General features: G+C 40.7%; 1 protein-coding gene across 3 annotated transcripts in view; it reads left to right on the top strand.

Annotated features, from left to right (window-relative positions):
• GLCE (glucuronic acid epimerase) overlaps nucleotides 1–13,036 on the top strand; it is a 95,628-nt gene extending 82,592 nt beyond the window's left edge. For 2 of the 3 annotated variants that reach the window (XM_069458286.1, XM_069458277.1), the window contains 2 exons: nucleotides 2,873–3,118; nucleotides 9,332–13,036. In XM_069458286.1, coding sequence (XP_069314387.1) covers nucleotides 2,873–3,118; nucleotides 9,332–10,356 — 1,271 coding nt within the window. In that variant the 3' untranslated portion in view covers nucleotides 10,357–13,036. Of the gene's footprint in view, nucleotides 1–2,872; nucleotides 3,119–7,920; nucleotides 8,759–9,331 lie in introns of those variants that run through there. The other variant, XM_069458294.1, reaches the window with a different exon arrangement.
• Nucleotides 13,037–22,352: the final 9,316 nt, after the last annotated feature.

The raw sequence follows: 22,352 nt of genomic DNA, 5'->3' as shown, positions 1-22,352 counted from the left end.
CAGACAAACCTGAGGCAGTTCCTTATGGGTATGATTAGTATGCTCTGGAATTTGCTTTTCAAACCAGAAAGCCAAATTTAAATAGGGGAAAGAGTTTAATATGTTTTGAGATTGCTCAGTTTGGGTTTTATTTTCCTTGTTTTGTTATAAAATGATTTTAATATCTTGATATTTTAAAATCTGTGTTGAAAAAAGCTTTTAACTAACTTAATATATATTTTTGCTTTGAAAAAAAGTTTGTGCTCATTTGGTGGCCTGTAGATGTTTTATAATATCTTTACCAGATGTTTAGAAGAGGAAAGGGGGCCAAATTCACCTATATTCTCACCACCTCAAGATATCATTATCATTTTTGTACATTCTATAGAGGTCTTTGTTCCTGGATATATATTTTAATGTAGTTGTAATGATATTTATTATAAAGTGATTCAGGAGGGAAATAGTTTGTTAGCAATTTCAAAGATATCCATGGTCATATTTTTTTTTAGTGACTTTTAAAAATTTTTAAATTAATGGGTACTTGGATTCTAAAGATAAAGCACCTGTAAAACACTGTTAATATTTTGATGTGTTTTTTCCTGATGTTTTTGTTTTTGTAGATAAACATTTTTTAAACAAATTGAGATCATACTGATTTTGTATTCTACTGTTTTCACCTACCATATTATGATTATTTCCCCTTGTGATTGACTATTTGTTGAACATTTTAATGACTGATATTTGTGGTAAGAATGTGCCATGATATACATATATAATAAATGGGACCCTTCTCTTTTGTTGGACACTTAGGTCATTTTCATTTTTTCTGCTATTATAAATAATGTTACAGATACTCACTGTTAATCTTCATTTGCTATTTTAATTTTAATTAGCTGTTGTGTCAAATAAACTGCCAAACTCTTGATCTGTCTTGCCAAACTGCTTTCTAAAAAGGTGGAAGCTATTCATGTTTCCAGTAGCACAGTATGAGGATTCTCTTGTCACTCAACTCTTGCCATCAGGGAACTTTAATCTGTTGTTGACAAAGGAATATCTAGTGAGGTTAAATATCTTTTTCATATGCTTTTAACCATGTCTTTATATTCTTTCCCCCTTTTTCTAATGTTATTAGTAGAGTTTTTTTAAAATGTGTTTGTGCAAACTCATATATTAAAGGTAGCGACACTCACATTTGTTAAAAATATTTTCTTTCAGTTTGGTTGTCTTTTTAATTTTACTTATGGTTTGTTTTGGAAGTTTTTAGTTCTATTTACTAAACTTGTGGGATCTTTTGGAGCTTTGTACTTCTTTGGTTTACGCTTAGACATTTGCCAGATAATCAGCTTTTCACTTGTAGTTTCTCTAATAGTTTTATGGTTTCATTTTTTTACGTTAACTTTTTTAGTTCAGTTAAATTGATTTATATTTTGGCAGATGGTACAAGGGCAGGGTCTAATTTTAGATTTTTTTCCTCCACGTATTGAATAATCTCCTCTTTTCTCCACTGACTCATGATGCCGTCTTTATACTAAATTCTTATGAGTACTAGAGTGTGTTTCTGGGCTACTATTCTGTTTCATTGATCAGTCTCAATTCTTATGCCAGTTGAACATTATTATAGTTGTCACCCATCTCTAATAAGATTATATAAACCTACCTTTTATTAAGTGATAGTAATTCTATTTGAGTTTGTAGAGGGGGGGGAATCCCCCCTTGATATTTGACCTCACTAATTGTTAAAGAAAGAAAATGATGGTATTCCTTTGTAAACAATAGCTTAAAGAGCAATGTTCCATGAGGGCAAGAGCTGGGTGACAAGAGAAACTCACACTCTGCTACTGCTACTGCTAAGCCTAAGTAGGTTCCACCATTTAGAAAGCAGTTTGGCAAGACAGATCAAGAGTTTGGCAGAGGAAAGATATAGATGTTAAAAAGCTTATCTGTGGCCTAGGTCTCTTAGCCTATATAGTCCCTAATTCCTTAAACATTGTTTTCAAACTATATCAAAATGCATGCAATTTTGTAGGTCCCCAGTCTCTACTGTGCCCATCAGATGCTTGTTAATTTATGTTAGAACTACAGATAGAAGTTTCTCTCTCAACCTGCAGATGATTCAACAATACAATACTGTGTGCAGTTCAGTATATTAGTTCCCACGTAGGAAATTACTGAAATAAACACTAATACCAAACATTTAAAAGTTGTGCTTAGAAACTTACAAAAGATAATCCATTAATGAATTATTTCAAGAAACTATGGTTAAATATGCAACTTTAATTCGTTTTTTAAAACTACTCCTTGTTCTTAAAGATTATAATTTGACAGGAAGGATGTGAAAAAGAATTTCAAGCTGTGTTTATATTTTAAGGTACCTAGTCCTAACTGGCTTCTTAAACAAATACTTTAACCATCAGATGATATACTTAGGTTTTTAGACCACACCTTGACATTGGAGGGAGAAATGAGTGTGTAGTTAACTTGATTGTTAAGTATAAATATTTAAGAAAATAGCAGAATTAATATTTAAAATAAAACTGTGGTGATGTTATCTATGTGCATGTAAGTTGTGCAAAATTTGCGTGTATGAAGCAGGTTATAAAACATGACATCTGTAGCTGTGAGCAAAAGGCAGTCCTTTAAAAGTAATTTATAACACTGCATTTCTCTCTATTAACAAATAATGAATGAGAATGAGTGAATATTTAATTTTGTTTTTCATATCTGGTTAATTTGGTATTAGTCTCTTGTAATTATGAAAGCAATTCGATAAGAAAGCTCAAAAGTTCCTGATAACCCTATAACATTCACCAGAAGTAAAACAGTGAGGATTGTATTCAGAATGGGCTTGTAAATGTCTGGACATGATTATTCATTTTGCTTCTCTATTTTATAGGTGTGCCATTATCTACACAATGGGGACCTCAAGGCTACTTCTACCCAATCCAGATTGCACAGTATGGGTTAAGTCATTACAGCAAGAATCTAACTGAGAAACCTCCTCACGTAGAGGTGTATGAAACAGCAGAAGACAGGGACAAAAACAGCAAGCCTAACGACTGGACTGTGCCAAAGGGCTGCTTTATGGCTAGTGTGGCTGATAAGTCTAGATTCACCAACGTTAAACAGTTTATTGCTCCAGGTAAGTTATGTGTTATGTGTGTCTGCTAACTTTATGTTGATTTATGGCACCTGATATTCCCTTAAAATTTTAATATGGCTTTAAAAAACATATCGTGTCACCCAAATGTAATCTCTAAAGAAGGAGCAACTAATAAGTCACGGTTATGGAAAGGAATATTTACTGTGCGAAGAGTCAAGCCATAGACTGAATGTTAAGATCTGGATTACTGCACAGTGTTTAACTCCCTCCAAGGATCTATACCCCATAGGAATGAAGTTCCTCAGTTTATTTTAATATTTCAGTACAGTATAGTTTAATTTTTAAGCTTTTGCATTAAGGTAGAATTTTTTTTAATGGAGACAGTAGAGCCATCCTTTCCTCTACCTATTTTTTACCAATAGCTTTTAATTTTTTCAAGATAATATAGCATTACCAACAGGCCTGCTTCCCATATTGAATTTTGTTAATGTACTAGATTATCTCAAACTTCATATAAAACCATTTTCATTAATAAAATCAAATTAACTTTATGCAACATTTCCCCTTTTAGTAAGACAGTCTCATTAATTAGAATGTAACGTATTTTTCTGTACTAATCAATATCCGTGAGAATTAATGAGTCCATTACTTAAAAAGACAATGAAATAATTTTAGTTAGTACCTCAGGCTTAATTCTCTGTGGGGAAATGTTGTCAGGAACAGAACTTGTTCCCACCTCCCACCAGCCTTGCAGTAGGTAAATAAAAAGAGAGAAAAGGTTATAAGACCTCTTCTGTATTCTCTCCTTGTTCTTTATTGATAACTGTGTAATTTACAGACCTTGAAAGACACAGTACGAATCTACTCATTCTAGATGGCCTTACGTAATGGATTTATGAGTACTTAATGCAGTACAAATAATAGGTGACCTTTAATGTTTATTCTGTGACTAGAACATCTTTTCTCCCATGGCATTCTGTGACATTCCAATACGTAGAACATCTTTGCTTATTGTTGTAAAACAAGCTTGACTGGGTAAGAAGATACAAGGGAATGTTTAAGAATATTTAGCTTGTGATACCTAAGAGGTAATAACAGGAAGCAGAAAATGATTAGTCTAAGCAAAAGAACATTTGATTTTGGATGTACCCAAGAAACTAATTTTTGCACTAATTAGTAATGTTGTGTGGACTAAAATAGAAAACAGCAGCCCTCACCTTGATCTCCTTGAGTATTTGGGAAGCTTTCTAGAACAATCTTTTGAACTCTATCCTATTTAGAGCAACAGATTTCAATTGTTTACTTTTGGGTGGCCTGAGTAATACAAAAGATAGGTCCTTGCATCCTAAGTGAGAGATCCTTACCTTTGCCCTTCATTCTGTAGCCAGTAGCTGGAGATTAAACTACTTCCTAAGGTGGTTTGAAGCATATGGAAGAGACGACTGTCTTTGACAGCCATTCTGCAGATGGGACACAGCTATTCAAGTTGGAACTCCCTGTTGGTGGAAATGTGCTAGCTTGGAATGGGATGCATCTGTTAATATCCTGTGTGTGCCTGTATAGGTTGGATATCTCTTATCTGAAATGCTTAGGACCAGAAGTGTTTTAGATTTTGGGTTTTTTTTTTTCCAGACGTTGGAACATTTGCATATACATAAGGAGATCTTGGGGATGTGACCCAAGTCTAAGCACGAAATTTATTTATGTTATATACACACCTTATATACATAGCCCAAGGGTAATTTTATACAATCTTTTAATAATATGTGCAATCTGTCACATGACGTCAAGTGTGGAATTTTCCACTGTGGTGTCATGCCAATGCTCAAAAAGTTTCAGATCTTGGAGCATTCAGATTTTTGGATTAGGGATGCTCAACCTGTAGCTGCACACTACAGAAGTCTGAAGGAAAGTGAGTTGGAGTTGCATGGGAGTTATTGCAGAGCAGGAGAAGGAGATCAAAGAGGCAAAGCTGCTTTATTGAAACACAGGTATGAGAGATGAGGCTCTTTAGAGGACATAGACTTCATGGGAGATACATTTAGAGAGTCACTGTTAAGAAGAAATTGGAACTTGTAGAGAAAAGCATAGGCCTAACTGAGGTGAGGCTCTGGAGGACCAGGGGCTGAATGCTGTTAGCCTTTCATTTTTGGCCTTGAGGTTTTTTTGTATGTTTGTTTTGTTTTTTTGTCTGTTTGTTTTCCTGAAAGGGAACAAAATCATCTGGAGTAAAGAACCATAATGTGGGTCTGCAGCATATTTTTATTATTTTATTTGTTGAATCACGTTTTGTTCTTCTTCCTAATTTTAAAATTGAATGAATTTAAACTTTATGTCTATTTAATTAAATTAGCTTTCTCTTTCTCAAAGCACTCTTTTCATTTCATTTCTGTGACCTCATTTTCTCCTATCTCTGTAGCCATTCTTTCTCAGGCTTCTTGTGAGCTTCTCTTCTGACTGATTCTTCTCTCAGTGTTCCTCAAGGTTCTGGGTAGAGCCTCTTCTCACTTTACATAGTAAACCTGTTGATTAAATGAATAGATGATGGCAGTTTTTTTGTGTGTGAAAATTGATTTAAAAACTTTTTTCCCCTAGTCTGTTGAGGTATAATTGACAAATTTGCTATGGCTGAGTAATCCATTATAAGTGCGTGTATGTGTGTGCATCTATTAATATATATACTCCATATTTTCTTTATTCATCCATTACCAGACACACAGTTATTTCCATGTCTTGGCTATTGTGAATAATGCTGCAGTGAACACGGGAGTGCAGACATCTCTCTGAGATAGTGATTTCATTCCTTTGGGTATATACCTAGAAGTGGGATTGCTGGATCATACAGTAGTTCTATTTGTAATTTTTTGAGGAATCTCCACACTATTTTCCATAATGGCTGTGCCAGTTTACCTCTCCACCAACAGTGTACAAGGGTTCCCTTTTCTCCACATCCAACACGTGTTATCTCTTGCCTTTTTGATGATAGTCATCCCAACAGGTGTGAGGTGATATCTGATTGTGGTTTTGATTTGCATTTCCCTAGTGATAAGCAATGTCAAGCACCTTCTTATGTGCCTTCTGGGCATTTGTATGTCTTCTTCAGAAAAATGTCTATTCAGATCCTTTGCCTATTTTTTAATCAAATTATTTTGTTTTTTGCTGTTGTGTTGTATAAGTTCCTGACATATTTTGGATATTCACTTCTGACAGATAATATGGTTTGTAGTTATTTTCTCCCATTCAATAGGTTGCTTTTAATTTTGCTGATTGTTTGCTGTGTAGAAGCTTTTTAGTTTGATCTAGTCCCACTTGTTTATCTTTGCTTTTTTTGCCTGTGCTTTTGTTATCAAATCCAAAAAATCATTGCCAAGACCAGTGTCAAGACTATTCTTAAATGTTTATCATCCTTTGTTGCCTAATGTACATATATATGTACTACATAAACCAAAAAGAAACAATTATGGTGACTTCTGGGAATAACTACTCAGAGAGAGGAGGAGTCATAGATTTCAAACAGTGGAAAACCCAAAACTTTTTATTAGTAGATTTGAAGCAGGGATCTTCAGACAGCATATTACTTTTCAATAGAGCTCTGAACCTTACCTAGTATATTTCCAAACTGCTTGCCACCATCCAATTTGCTACCATTCAGATCCTCCTCAATGATGTTGGCAGGTTATTTAACTTCATCTATACATCTATAAGATGGGAATTAAAAGACTTATCGCATAAGATTGTTGTGAAGACTATAATTGTTGGTTGGCTAATTTATTTGTCACTTCTCTTATATGACTCAGTAACCCCCTCTGCTGGTATTAAGGTTTTAGGAAAATTAATAGTGGCATTTTAAAAGGTTACATTCCATAACATTGTTCATTACTGAGTTCTTTGGACCGATGTGTTATATTAAGATATAAGGTGATTCACTGAACTGTGTCATTTCACTAAATTTGTATAAATAAAGTGAAAATTAGAATGGAATTCTAGGAGGAACTAGGTACTTCAGCTTCTTCCCATCTGGACTTCTAAAGATGGGTCATTATTATCCAGTCTGGCCAGAATAGATGGCATAGTTAATAATACTGTCTGATGAATGAGGCATCACCCTAGTAATGGAAAAAAATAAGTAGCACTCAAGAGAGTCTGCTGTGCTGAATATAATTTAATCTTGAGTGATTTATGGGTCAATTCAGAATCCTGTAGTGTTTCAGGAATGTTGTACTGAGCTTCAGATTACATTTCACTATAGGTGCAGAAAAATGCTAGTTAAGAGAGAGAGTACATGTTGACATTTTGCCAGATAAAGTGGATTTTTACTGTATTAGAAGTTTACTTTTTTTTTTTTTTTTTTAATATTTTTAAAATCCAAGGCCTGACCGGGCCCAACCCTGCTTAGCTTCCCAGATCAGACGAGATCGGGCGCCTTCAGGGCGGCGTGGCCTTAGACAGAAGTTTACTTCTGAAATCAGTTTTTTAAAAGTCACTCAAAGCATTATGTGATGCATAAGTCTATCAAGATGTGTCCATTCTTGATACAACTTCCATAATTGTCTGTTCCATCAAATGAAGTAATTAAGAGCCTTAGGCCAAATATATCCATACTGGTAGAGTCCAATGTTGTGAGAGTTAAATGATCAACTCAACATGCTGACACTCTCCAAGCTGCTCAAACTTTATCATCAGTTCACACTTCTAGTCTTTGCTCCTGGTGACACACTAAAGGTTTCCTCAAGGATTCCTCAAAGCAGAGATCTCCTTCTATGCTGTGTGTAAGAGAATAACCCTTCTATTGACTATTCTCATCAGGATTCCATTTCCAATATCATTGGTCTTTTTCACAGTCTGAACTTGAGTCCAGAAAACCTGGATTCTAGTCCCTGCTCTGTTTTGGCCTTGGGCAAACTATCTAATCTTGCAAAGCCTGCATATCTTCATCTCTAAAATGGAAATAATAATTCCTGCCCTGCCAACCTCAGGGGATTATTGTAAGGATCAAATGTGATAATACATGTGAATGCATTAGATCAAGATCTTCGTATTTCCCTTTAATATTTAAAAATTTATACTTTGTATATTCATGTTTTAGCTGCTGTTACTGTTTGCTTTTAATATGCTCAGTTTCTTTTCTTGGTAGATCTAGATGAGCAATATTCAGAAAGTCATCTTTCTGGGAACTAGCCATCATTATACTGTAGATATGCAAGAGAAATTTCCTCTTTAGTAATTTGTCAGATAAAACAGCTTTTACTATTTTATTAGTTTCTGAAGCCAGTTGTTCCAGAATAATAACAATAACTATCATTTATTACTATGTTCCAGGCCATTATCTTTTTTTAAAATCCTCACAATTACCCTAGAAAGTAATATTATCTCTATTTAGCATGTGAAGAAACTGAGGCTCAAAGAGGTGTGTCTTTGCCAGACTTCTCAACACTAGTGTAGAACAAGAATTCAAATCTAAGGTTTTAACTCCAAAGCCTATGCTTTCCCCTTGCCACCCCCACCCATCCCTCACTTTTTGTTGTATACATGAGCACATTGCGTAATCTAAAAATTTTATTCAGAATTCTAGCAAATATCTGAAAACAAACCTATCATTTTCAGCATCAAATTAAGAACATATATTGTGGAGTCAAACCAGGTAATTTGCGTTCAACTCTTTGTCCCTTGGGCAAGTTACTTGTCTGTGTCTTAGTTCCTCATCTGTAAAGTGGAAGTAGTAATAGTATCTACTCTTGTAACTGTTCAGAGGATTAAAGGAATTAGTATGTGTAAAACACTTAGAACATAGTAAATGTATATTAAATGTTAGTCAAATAATTCAAAATTCATGTATAACCATTCTTTTAGCCTCTCTCTTGCAATATTATGTCTGAGCCAGCTTTGGGCTATTTTTTGCAGAATGGGTATGTTAGAATAGTTATTGATCAGCTGGCATTAGATCTAGAAGAGGCAGTTTGATCAACAATACCTTAGCCATTTGTTCTTAATCTTCTAATGTAAACCAGACAGGGCAGAAGGTAAGAGCTTTGGCCTGATGCTCACAGGCCATCATGAACTCAGACCAATTCTGTCATTTGTTTTTGGTTAATTTAGTAAAAAATAAAAATAAAAAATAATGATCTGATACACAAAATATACAAGTGTTAATTTTGTATGGTCAATGGTTGTCAAAGATGAATTGCAATTAAGTTTCAAATACAAAGATGATTTTATTCTAACTAGTCTTTTTTGGTCTATTCCTTCCTGCAGAGACCAGTGAAGGTGTGTCCTTACAACTGGGAAACACAAAAGATTTTATTATTTCATTTGACCTCAAGTTTTTAACAAATGGGAGTGTGTCTGTGGTTCTAGAGACCACAGAAAAGAATCAGCTCTTCACTGTACATTACATCTCAAATGCCCAGCTAATTGCTTTTAAAGAAAGAGACATATACTATGGTATTGGGCCCAGAACTTCTTGGAGCACGGTTACCAGGGACCTGGTCACTGACCTCAGGAAAGGAGTGGGTCTTTCCAACACAAAAGCTGTCAAGCCAACCAAAATAATGCCCAAGAAGGTGGTTAGGTTGATTGCAAAAGGGAAGGGATTCCTTGACAACATTACCATCTCAACCACAGCCCACATGGCCGCATTCTTCGCTGCTAGTGATTGGCTGGTAAGGAACCAGGATGAGAAAGGTGGCTGGCCAATTATGGTGACCCGTAAGTTAGGGGAAGGGTTCAAGTCTTTAGAGCCAGGGTGGTACTCTGCCATGGCCCAAGGGCAAGCCATTTCTACGTTGGTCAGGGCCTATCTCTTAACAAAAGACCATATATTCCTCAATTCAGCTTTAAGGGCAACAGCCCCTTATAAGTTTCTATCTGAGCAGCATGGAGTTAAAGCTGTGTTTATGAATAAACATGACTGGTATGAAGAATATCCAACCACACCTAGCTCTTTTGTTTTAAATGGCTTTATGTATTCCTTAATTGGGCTGTATGACTTAAAAGAAACTGCAGGTGAAAAACTCGGGAAAGAAGCGAGGTCCTTGTATGAGCGTGGCATGGAGTCTCTTAAAGCCATGCTGCCCTTGTACGACACTGGCTCAGGAACCATCTATGACCTACGTCACTTCATGCTCGGCATCGCTCCTAACCTGGCCCGCTGGGACTATCATACCACCCACATCAATCAGCTGCAGCTACTCAGTACCATTGATGAGTCCCCAGTCTTCAAAGAATTTGTCAAGAGGTGGAAAAGCTACCTTAAAGGCAGCAGGGCAAAGCACAACTAGAGCTCACAACCAAAATGATACTTCAGCCTCTGCTGGGTACTGAAACTACAGGCTCTGTCAGCAGAGCATGGGCACATTTGAAAAGGTTGTATACTAGGTTTTGGTGGATTGTATCAAAATGATAAGTGATCCTTAAAACCAGTCTTCTGAAATAATTGCATTCCATAGGTTGGGTGTTTAGAAATGTAGGTGGCATTTAAAATAGAAAGTGTTTAGTCAATGGGCTGAACAAAGATGTTTTACTTGGCCTTGCCCATCACCCTATACAGTTCCACAGATAGCCCAGTCACTCGGTTTGGAAAAGATAATGGCAAGTAGTTATTACCTGAAAACTTAGTATGAGCTCTTTTTAAATGTGGTTATTTATGTTGAAAGCAGACTTTGGAAAAAATAATGTGCTGTAATACAGTAAATATGTACTTGTAGCCTGGATGGTGGACTGTGTTCAACTTTTTACAAAGACATTTCTTTTCTATTGGTTAACTTTTGGGGAGCAAATGAGCATTTGCTGCATTTGTTCAATTTGTTATATATGGAGAATATTTTGAATTATAGTTTTCTTGAAGTGTATAAGTTAAAAACACAACCAGTGTTCAGGCTTCACAGTTATATAATGTAAGCACAACTAAAATGTGACTTGTTGACTGCACAAGAAATTACAAAAATGTTATGTGTTTTGAAACTTGATCTACAATCAGTAAAAGTTTGATAATCAGTCTCTCTCTTCCCCACCCCCATTGTGATAGTTTCCTTTTCTCACTATCTAGAATTTTGTATTTTATTTCGGACTACACTTGAGAGTTTTGTACATTTTGCAGGGGGACATTTTTGGGACATTATTTGGGAAATTTATTAAAAACCTAAATTTGGAAAGGATATAGTAATTTTAAGGCCACCACCACTTCCTTTTAGGATTCCCCCGCCCCCCCTTTAAAGAAAAATACTAGGTCAAATATTACATACAAGAATCACAGTAGGTTTTTTTTTTTTTCCTACCCAGATCAGTCTTAATCATCAGCTTCCCAAACCATTGATTCTGTGTGTCATTGTTTTTCCTTTGAAATTTGATTTCAAATTATTCCAGCTATTAGATAAAAGAGATGCTACTGCATTTGCTGTACATGTTGTAATCAGATCTTTATTTCGGTTATATGTCTTACTATACCTCACATAAATAGATTTCAGAGCCCTCATACCAGGGGCAGTGTCTGCTGTAGAGCTCCAGGCATTAGTTTAAAACCCAGGTGTTAGGTTAAAACCCAGGTGTTAGGTTAAAACCCAGTGGTGTTTATTTTGCTCTGGCTTTCGTTTTAGGGTACGACAGTACACTAAGTCAGCACTACATCTTATACAGCTTGAAAATATGAGACCCACACTTTCAGGGGACTAAGTCTGACAAACACATTGCAGTTTATCTGTGACCTATATCAAATGCAGATTTAAGAGCCAGGTAGGTTACTTACCTACCCACTATATGTTAATAGAATTCAGCCTACCAATCACTACTTAGAAACTGGAAAATACATATACATATATGTGTATATAATATATATGTAAAATACACATACGCATCAAGGGGCAGGGGCAAAGATACAGATCTACACAGAGGACGATATTAAACTGGCCATAGCAAAATAAGCTTAAACTCCTAATTTATGTGACCACAGCTCTTAATTTTGCCAGTTGTGGGTTATTAGGTTTTCACCTAGCTTTTGACCTTGGTATTTCTTAGATGTCTCATCAAGAATATTTGGAATTCCCTCAATTTTTATTTTCAATGTCAATGTTCAAAATAAACTTTCTCCAATCTGGCAAGCTATTTTACTTCCTCATATTTGTTATTGTTTAGAGAATGGTTCAGATTTCTGCTTTGTGTTTGCATACTGGTCTTCAGATTAGGAGAATCAATGAAAACAGTATGGTACTGCTTCTGTGACAAATATCAGTGCCTTAACAATGTGGCTTTCTTTTTCCACTGAAGAGGGAAAGACTTTCTGATCTAGAAATGGCATTGCTATTTCATTGCTGTTCATTCTACACTGCCTTTCACATTGCAACAGCAACTGGATTTGTCTTTTGATCGCAATTTTTTAAGAGGATGAGTTGAACGGATAGCAGCATTGTCGGTACAGACCAGTGGTTCTCAAACTTTAGAATCACCTGGGAGCTTATTGAAATGCAGATCCCAGATACTCAGTAAATCTGCCTGTGAAGTATAACAGTCTGCATTTTTAACAAGTACTCAGGTGATTTTGATGCAGTGAGCTGGGGGCATACATGGAAGAACACTGCCCAAGATTATCCATTGCATTTTTGCCTCTAAACAACTAGAACGTTTTCTAGGGTTTTTAAGTCATGTAAAATGTTTACTTATTATGAGCTTAGGGAGAATGGGGAGGGTATTTTTATGTTTTATTTCTTTAAATTTTTCTTTAAGATTATAGGTATTAGGTTGTTTGTTTTTTTACCCCCACTTTGAGTTTGCTTTGATGACTCTATTGCCACTTCAGTTGTAAAACCAGCCAAAAGTTTCTGGATGAAGGTCAAGTTTGACCCTTTAAGAGTTATTGTACATAAAGGCTTCATCCAAGAACCATCCAGTGTATGTGAGCAAATGCAAAAACGACACACAAGCACAACTCTCCAGATGTGGCAGTCCTTTTTCTTTTTCAGTGCAAACTTTCACTGAAAGCTGCTATTTTCATCCTTGTAATTGTTTTTCTTGTTTCTCTTCCATTGTACATGTGGGTTATATACCATGTGTTAAATATGCAATAAAGTGTTTACTGGATGCCCTTCTGAAGGGTAGTCCTATGTAAAGCTGTACAGACTTTGCAGTTTAAGCACAATGTGCACATGTTAGTTTTATATACAGCAAAACTTGATTTTTTGCAGATGGAAAGGTATTTTGTTTCTATACAAAGTAAATGCATTGTTTGTGCTTAATGTAAAGCTGCTTTATAAAATTGTAAAATAAAGTTTTTATCTTACAAGGAACATGTCTGGATATTTCTCTTTCTTCTCCAATTATTCTAAGACTATTTGAGCCCAGCAAGCAGATTTCTGACCATCATTTCCTGTTTAACCCGTGACAACTAGTCAGAGGACAAGTGTTCATTAAAGGCATACCAGGCCCTGTCAGACAAAGTGGGGAACAAGGTATAACACATGGACTTTAATCCTAAGGAGCTTTAGTCTACAAGGGGACACAACATGTACAAAATGATTTCAGAAAAATAAAATGCTAAATTGTGTAGTTGGGGAGAGTGTCAGGGAAGAGACAGAGCCTAAGCTGGGGCTCCAGGGGTGGGGACAAAGCAGAGGAAGAGGAGGGAGTAACATGAGCAAAAGCAGGGCTGCCCGTGCCAGGTGTGAGGATGTCCTTTGCCGTGCTAATTCAGGCTGGGCAACCATTTTGATTAGATTTATTTGCGAGTTTGTCCCTCATATATTTTCTATACTTTCCTCTTCAGAACAATAAGCATTATTTAATGTTTCCCCCTCTCCTCAGAGTGTAATGAGTTAGGCTCCCAGACATAGAAAACCAGAGACCAGTCTGGCTTCATGTTATGTGTCACTGTACATTATTTTTTGGATTGTGAACATTCTGTACCATTTGTATAATGAAATTCCAATTGATCACCAATCAACTTTCTCCAACAGATTGGCGCACAGATTTTGACAAGCTGCTACATTCTTGGCAGATATTTCTTTTCTACTATCCTCATAAGGTCGGGAAGTAGCCATAAGCGGTCTTGGGCTGGATGAGGTCTCAGGCTGCTCTTGCTCTGATTTTGCTATTTGTAGCCAAATGTAATGCACCAGCCATTCTGCTTTAGCACACTGAACATCTCATATTTGTCTCCCCATTGCCTTTGAGAGGGGGCCGTCTCCCATTCCACAGAGGACTTAACTCAGTTGTCCGATGAGTGCTCCTTTCCTTCATATCCACAGGGCTTTGATGGCCACTGTGTGCCTTGTGACCCTGCGTCCTCTGGCCATGATTGTTAGAATATGGGTGAATACCTCACTCAAGCTGAGCAATCAGTCTTTTCTTCAGGAACCCAAAATTGGGTTGGATAAAAAAACTGAAGTAGACACAGTGAGAAACAGAATCTTGACAATGTTCCAGGACCCAGCCCCAGTGCATTTCTGAGGTCAGCTGTGCTCCACTCAGGTTCCGTGAGATACTGTAACTGAACTGAACTGGGTTCCTTTGAGCGGGCAACGGAAAACCAAACACTGGAGCACTGCATTTTTGCAGCAAGAAAGGTTTGTTATCAGGTGGCCAAAACAAGGAGACAGGAGTCAGATTCAAATCTGTCACTCCAAGCTTGACGTAGGGGCAGGTTTTATAGTCGGAGGGTAATGAGGCATGATCTGATTGGACTTGGGATAGGGAGATGCCCGGAGACATGCCCTGACTGGATCCTGCCATGGGGTGAAGCCAGGGCTCCATCTGATTGGATCCTGCCATGTGTTGTCCGTTTCTTAATTCAATCCCCACTCCTTGGACCGAGCACTTAGGTTCCGACTAGGGTTGCACACTTGGTTCATCTGGACGTGCTCAGGTTACATGACCTGCAACCTGGGGGTCCGTGGCAACTGAAAAACAACTCACAATTTTGTTACATGAAAGTTGAACCAGATTGGTCTGATGTGTTTAATAGTAACACTATCCTCAGGATAAATTCCGTATGTTTGCTTAAGTTGGCTGGATTTGGTTTCTGTTACTTGCAACAAATAAGCCCTAATTTATAATACAAGTCTTAATTATAGAAAAAAATATCATGTAAATTCTACATTTTCCTCCAATCTGGCCTACTACGTTAGCTTGCTAGGGCTGCTGTAACATACCATAGACTCGGTGCTTTAAGAAAATTTATTTTCCTCACAATTCTGGAGGCTAAGAAGTCCAAGATCAACATGTTGGTAGCTTTGGTCTCTTCTGAGACCTCTCTCCTTGGCTTACAGATGGTGCCTTCTTCCTGCGTCTTCATATGCATGTTGCTTCATCTATGTTGTCTATGCTTTAATCTCCTCTTCTTGTAAGGACACGAGTCATTGGATTGGAGCCCACACATATGACCTCCTATTACCATAATTACCTTTATAAAGGCCCTATCTCGGCCGGGCGCGGTGGCTCACGCCTGTAATCCTAGCACTCTAGGAGGCCGAGGCGGGTGGATCGCTCGAGGTCAGGAGTTCGAGACCAGCCTGAGCAAGAGCAAGACCCCGTCTCTACTAAAAATAGAAAGACATTATATGGACAACTAAAAATCTATATAGAAAAAATTAGCCGGGCATGGTGGCGCATGCCTGTAGTCCCAGCTACTCGGGAGGCTGAGGCAGTAGGATCGCTTAAGCCCAGGAGTCTGAGGTTGCTGTGAGCTAAGCTGACGCCACGGCACTCACTCTAGCCTGGGCAACAAAGTGAGACTCTGTCTCAAAAAATAAATAAATAAATAAATAAATAAAGGCCCTATCTCTAAATACAGTCACATTCTGAAGTCCCCGGGTTTAGGACTTCAACATGTGAGTGTTGGGCAGGACACAATTCAGCCCATAACAACCATTCTTCCCCCTTAGCGCGTAGAAACAGAACTAGCCAGGACTGCCATGTAATTTAATAATAACCAGGAAAGGCCGAAACTCAGAAATCTTTAGGGAACGTTAGTTGGACAGAAATCTAGACTTGAAATGGAGGAGACAGAGCCCCCTGGCTTGGCCATTGGAGCATCAAGAATTTACTCTTTAACCCCATGGGCTGCAGTTGTCTCATATGATTCCAATAAATAGAGAATCTGATCTTAAACTGTTTTATAAATGAACAAAAGGTAACCACTAAATTGAAACAGTGGTTGAAAAAAAAATACATATACCAACATAAGCTGGTAGCTTTTTATTCTTTATAGTCATGTGCCATTTTCAGTAGCCCATTCTGAATATAAAATTCTAAGAGGTATTAGAGAAAAATGTATAGATACAGAGTACATAAAAAATTGCAAGTGTTGGTGAGATTTTGTTTAATGACAATTTTTAAATCCCAAATCTGCATTGTAACCATTACAAATAGTCAACAATATAGGGATATAATATTGATTTTCATTATACTAACTCATTAAGTGTGTCAAATTGAAAATGGATGCAAATGTAAATGTTGTATTGGTGATGAATTTGAATGTTGGCTGCTCAATTTCTGGTGAAAAGAGATACATTCACCATCTGGTAAGAATGATTGATAACTTACATATATACACTGCATTTCCTGAATGTTAAATAGCAGCAACACTATGTAATTTTGCTAATCCTTTTCCAGGAGAAGAAGGATTTTGCAAAATGACAGGACTGCAAAGCAAGCATTGAGGAGCAGCAGCAGAGAGAACAGCAAAAGGGGCAGAAAAAAAACCCTGTGAAGGAGCAGGAATAGAGCAGCCCGACGACTGGGGTTGAACACACAGTTTAGATAGGACGTTCTTGGGCGACACAAAGCTCGTTGCATCTAAGCTCAACGTCAGGAAGAGCTGGTGCCTTCCCGGGATTTTGCTCTGTTCTCATCAGCAGCCAGTGAAATCAGGGATAAGTGTGGCTGCTCCGTTTCAGTTCAGAAAATCTAGTAAAGAGTGTTCATCTGAGGACTAGAGAAGGAAGTAAATCCCTGGAGTGGGGTGAGGGTGAGGTCTTGTTTGGAAGCAAGCACCTGGCAAAAATGCATGGTTTTCACTTAGTGCACATTATTCTGTCACCTTTCGTCTTCAACACCAGTAAAGTTAAATCTCTGTAATTCAGTTGAATATCGTAGGAGACCCCAAACAAATTCCAAAATCCTATCAGTGGCATGGGAAGGTAACCTGGAGGAGAGTGTCTATCTTCTCAGTCACTGCAGGCAACAAAGGGAGGCACTATCTCCACCTGGAAACACCTGCCAGAAGAAATTACCTGGGCAGTTTCTTGTAAGCTGGAATATGTTGAGTTCTTGGTGTCCAGGTACAACAAACTATAGTTCTGTATCGGTGTTTCCTGCTAACCTGTGTTTAGGAAGAGGAAACAAGCCCGATTATAGGTACTGCTCAAACTAAATCTCATTCACCACTCATTGCCACTCTGGAAGCCTGACTCTGGGGGTAGATGAGAAAATGAAACACTGCTTAAGTAGCTTGCTCAAGGTCGTGCAGTTCTTTTCACTAAATATTTGTTGAACAACAGCTTCCTGCCAATCATGTGCTACCTGCCAAGAGCAAAGATGAGAAGATCTGTCCCTGCCCTGAGTCATAACTAGTCAACATCAGGAACTGAGTCCATAGCTGGCTGGCCTGGAGCGCTCTTCCCTCTGTAGGCCTTGGGGAGCCTTCCCTTTCCAAAATCCCAGACGAAACAGTGGTGCTAGGACTAATAGTCAGAGTGTCTGAGCAGCCACTCTGGGTCAGGCTCTTGCAAAAGGACTCCACAATCTTGGAAGGAAGTATGTGAACTTTACAGATGAAAAAGCAGACTTGGAGAAGTTAAACAACTTGCCAGAGACCAGTCAGTTATTTGACAAACTAAGGTCTGGAGCGCAGGGTACGTCTGACCCCAAATTCCACGTTCTGGACCATTGTCCCAAGCAATAGCCACGATCCACTTTCTCCTTACTCCACCTTTGGCGTGGGCACCGTGGGCTCAACTAGAGATGCAGATCTCGGCCCCAGCACTCTTCGCGTCCACCAGATGAGAAAACTAGCCCATTTCATCCGTGAACTCGGTATCAGATCTGCTGAAATTGGTACTTGCTCTGCTACGTGATTAGAGGAGCCCAGAAGCAGAGATAGGAAGTGTTTTCAGTGACTGAGTCTCCTTGCCACGCGCCCCCATTTCTTCGGCTTCTGTTTACATTGGATTTTGGACGAGCCTGCAGTAAAGCCCCTCCGGCCTCTCCCCAGCACCCTCCTGCTGTTTGCAGTCTTCCCTAATGGACTTTTGAAAAGCTGCATATATTACAGATTAAGACATAAGTAGAGTGTGTGTTCGTATGTGCAAATAGACACGCACACGCACACGCACAGGGAACGTTCCCAGGCACCGCGCTAACCACAGGGGGTGCAGTGATGAGGAAGAGTCCCTGCCCTCTATGAGTCCGAGCAGTGACACATTTTTTTTTATGCTTTGCTATGAAAAATAAAACGTTTAAAATATTACATATGCCAAATTAGAGTTTGAATTAATGAGATTCTAAAGGAGCTTACATTATACTTTTGAAACTTCCTTCATTAAAATAATGAAATATTTTATTCTCAGAGTGCTCGTAGGAGACTCGCCAAGTGGGTAACTTTTTTTAGTGGAGGAGCAGAGGCTTGGGCGTGTGGCCACTGTCAGGGGCCAAGGGACTGGTGACAGCTGAAATGAAGCTCGCGTCTCTGAACTTGCAGTTTAATTCCCTTCACCCTGGTGCCTTCGCATCTTAGGGGCATCTGGAAAAGAGCTTCCAGGGACATGGCGACCTGGCGGGCGCCTGCACCGGGCCGCATCCTCCCTCCCTGAGCCCTGGCGTGGCGTGAAACGAGTGGGGCGCGGGCACTTCTCTCCCGCTTCTGCTTCTGTCCAGTCATCAGCTCTCCTCCGTCCCATTTCATCTGCGCTGTCACCAGCAGTAACAGGGAAGTGCCCCAGGAAACCACCGAAGGCCTGTCTACATGTTACCTGGTTGACTTGTTTAAAGCTAGATTTTTATTTTTAAAAAATTCCTTTCTAAGGGGGAAAAAAATACCCTATCTTAAGGGGCCAGTTACTTCATAGACTTTAGGAAATGTATTTTTATTTTGTGCCCAGGGAAAACCCAAGCCGAGTAGGCTTACACCCCTGAGTGACTCCTCACAATTTATGTTCAGGTGGCCCTGAGACAGGCCACATCGTGTCGGCTCACCCGCTGTGGGGCGTGGAGTCCCCTGGCTGTGTGGACACCCGGTTGCAGGGCGGGGTGGAAGTGGGGAGCCTGGTCAGAGGGAGGGGTGGCTGGACTGAGGGTTCGCTGTGGAGCTAGTGCACCAGCTGTCCAGGGCGAGGGACAATGAGGCATCAAGGACAAGCCCGAGGTCTGGACGACAGAAGGGCCACTGTCTAAAGGGTGGTGTCTGGGCGATCCCACAGGAGTCTTCTAAAAGACCGTGTCCCCTTCTGGGCCTAAGAGCAGCACTTCTTCCAGGGATATTTGAGGATACATGAAAGAAAGAGGATTTGCGGTATGTGTCTGTGTGTGTGTCACACTTTGGAGGCCACTTTGTTCAGCAATGTGATTTCCACTCTTGCTTCCCTGCAAGCCTGTGTCCACGTAACCAATGGAGTCAGCGTGTTAGAACAAACTTTAGATGTTCAAAACTCTCCAGTGGCTTCCCAATGCCTGGAAACTGAGTCCACATTCTTCAGCAGGCCCTGCCAGGCCCTCAGTGAGCCGCCCCCTGCGCCTCCCCAGCCCTTGTTCCTGGCCTCGGCCCCATCATGCACTGGGCTCCACTCAGAGGGCTCCGGCCTCAGGGCCTTTGCACTGCTGTTCCTTCTGTCTGGAACTCTGGTTCCAGTCTTTCCTGGGGCTGGCTGCTCCTCCTCACTCGGTCATCAGCTCCAATGTCAACCCCTCGGTGAGGCCAGCTCTGCCCACCTGTCTAAGGTGGCCACCCAAGTGCTCCCTATGGCAGCACCTTGCTGTATGGACCTGGTCGTGTGCAGGTTTCCCAGTGCACTGCCCCTCCTCCCCCACTGGCAGGTGACCTCCTTGAGGACATGACTCTGGTCTCTGCCCTATGCCTGGCACCTCAGCACAGAGCCTGGCGCAGAGAATGAGCTCGATAAGTACTGGTTGGTTAAAGGAATGAATGAATGATTCCAAAGAAGGAGAGGGGCGTGGGAGCCAGGTTTGTCCTCCCAACACATCGGGAGCATTCTTCACATCCTCCGTATAGCCCTGGTGGCACCGGGGGCTTGTTGGGATGAAGAGCCTCGGGCTCAGTTCCAAACCTACTGCCTCAGCGTCAGCGTTTGACCCGCACGCCCAGGGATCTGCTGCGCACAGTGGAGTTTCTGAAACTCTTCCTGGAGCGCCGATTCTCAAACTTATCTGTGTGTTGGAATCACCTGGAGCGTTTTCAAAACCAATAATGCTGGTAGGGGATGTGGATAATGGTGGTGGCCGGGCACGTATGGGGACAGAGAGCACGTGAGGTATCTCTGTACCTTTCTCTCAATTTTGCTTCAAGCCTAAAACTACTCTAAAAAATAAAGTCTTGGAAACAGCAACAACGCCGTAGATGCCTGGGCCACTCCCCCACCACGCTGCCCCTAGGTTGTTCTTGGTGTGGGCTGGACCACCCAGATGACCACAGGGTGTGCCAAGGTTGAGAACAGGCCGTGTCCCCGCGTTCTTTCCTGCTGGGAAACAGAGGGCAAAGCTGGAGGAATGGTCAGGAGAGAGGCTGCAGGAGAGTGTGAAGAGAATAAAGGGAAACGGGACTCAGCCATCGGCGGGGCACTTGTTCCCCTTTGTTGATTACATGCGGGTCCTTTCTCCTGGTTCCTAAGGCGGCTGGGGCCTGTTTTCCTCCTCTTCAAGAGCTGTCGGGATCAGGGGGAGCCCCAGACCCCTGTGTGCAGACGACACTGTAAGCTGTTTTCACCACCCCAGATTGGGTGTAAGTGGAGTGACCAGAGAGGGTGGCTTGCCGGGGGCAGCATGGCCAGGGGCCGGGCAGGGAGGCCACGGGTGGACCACGCCGGCCGCCCCCAGCTGACTCCCGCCTCCTCCACGCTGCAGTTCCTGCCTCCCTCTCTGGCTCCTGGTGCTCCAGAGCTGCCTCTCAGTGCCAGGAGGGAGTCACTCACCTAAGGGTTTCTCGCACAGCCACTCACTTTGCACAGCTGCCTGGAATCAATGCGCCCAGCCCCGGCGACAGCCACGGTGCCTGCCTGCACTGTAAGCAGATCTCACAGCATGTTAATTTTTTTTAATTACTAACTGAATTAAAATAGACTGAGGGGAAAAGGTGACCAGAACCAGCCCTGGGTCTCTCCCCTACTGATTGTGCCAGACTCCTCCAGGGCCTCGCAGAGACCCCCGCCCTCCCCCCCAACGAGGTCTCTTTTAGGAGGGGCGGGGAGAATTTTTGGAGAACTCCATGAAAGCCAGGGACTCTCCTGCCAGAAAAGTGCTCAGAGAGCTTTAGATACACTTCAGGAGCTCGTTGACCCTGCCCACAAGTGTTACTCTCCAGATGCTCTGAATTTTATCCAAACATCTGGAAAGAGTCCACAAAACCCAAGTGAAAAACCACTACATTTTTTTTACGTTTAAAAATCCAAACTCACAAACTCACAAGCCTTTAGAAACCAGGCAGGTGAAAAACTGTAAGGGAATAACTGGGTCAGTGGGTGCTAAGGAATGGCGGGAACCACAGCTGAGATGAAGCGTTAAAATCATTTCAAAAATTAAATTCTTACTGGACAGCCCAAATGAAATACATCGTCAGACTGGATTTAACTCTTGGGTAACCTGTGCATTGTTCAGAATTTTCTAGATATTTATTCCTGCCCACCCTCAACTGACAGTGGGATCTACCTGCGGCCTAAGTGCAATCATTTCTGCAGGAGCCTCTTCTCCCCCAGCTTACTTGGTAAGAGCTCTCTCCATTTTCCTCCATGCTGTTGCCAGTTCTTCCACGTGTCTGCCCAGCTCAAAGGCTCGAGTTAAACAGCACTCCTTCCACGAAGCATCCCAGAGAGCCCCCCGGCCACAGCCACACTTCCCCTCCCGTTCCGTTTCTAACCACACGTGTGCCGGGGAGCCCTCCCGTGAGCCACGTTCTGGGGCTACAGTACGCTCTCTGCTCTCTGAGTCCTCTCCAACTCTGCTGTCAACCCCCATTCCCCAAGCGTGGCTCTCAACCAGGAGACGTTTTGCTTCCTAAAGCACATCTGGCAGTGTCTGGAGGCATTTTCAATGGCCACCATTTGGAGGGAGGGAATGCTGCTGG

The sequence above is a fragment of the Eulemur rufifrons genome, chromosome 2, assembly GCF_041146395.1.
Source record: "Eulemur rufifrons isolate Redbay chromosome 2, OSU_ERuf_1, whole genome shotgun sequence".
In the NCBI taxonomy this organism is placed as follows: Eukaryota; Metazoa; Chordata; class Mammalia; order Primates; family Lemuridae; genus Eulemur; species Eulemur rufifrons.
The sequence above is the reverse complement of the archived record's forward strand: the minus strand, read 5'-3'. Positions and strand labels throughout refer to the sequence as shown.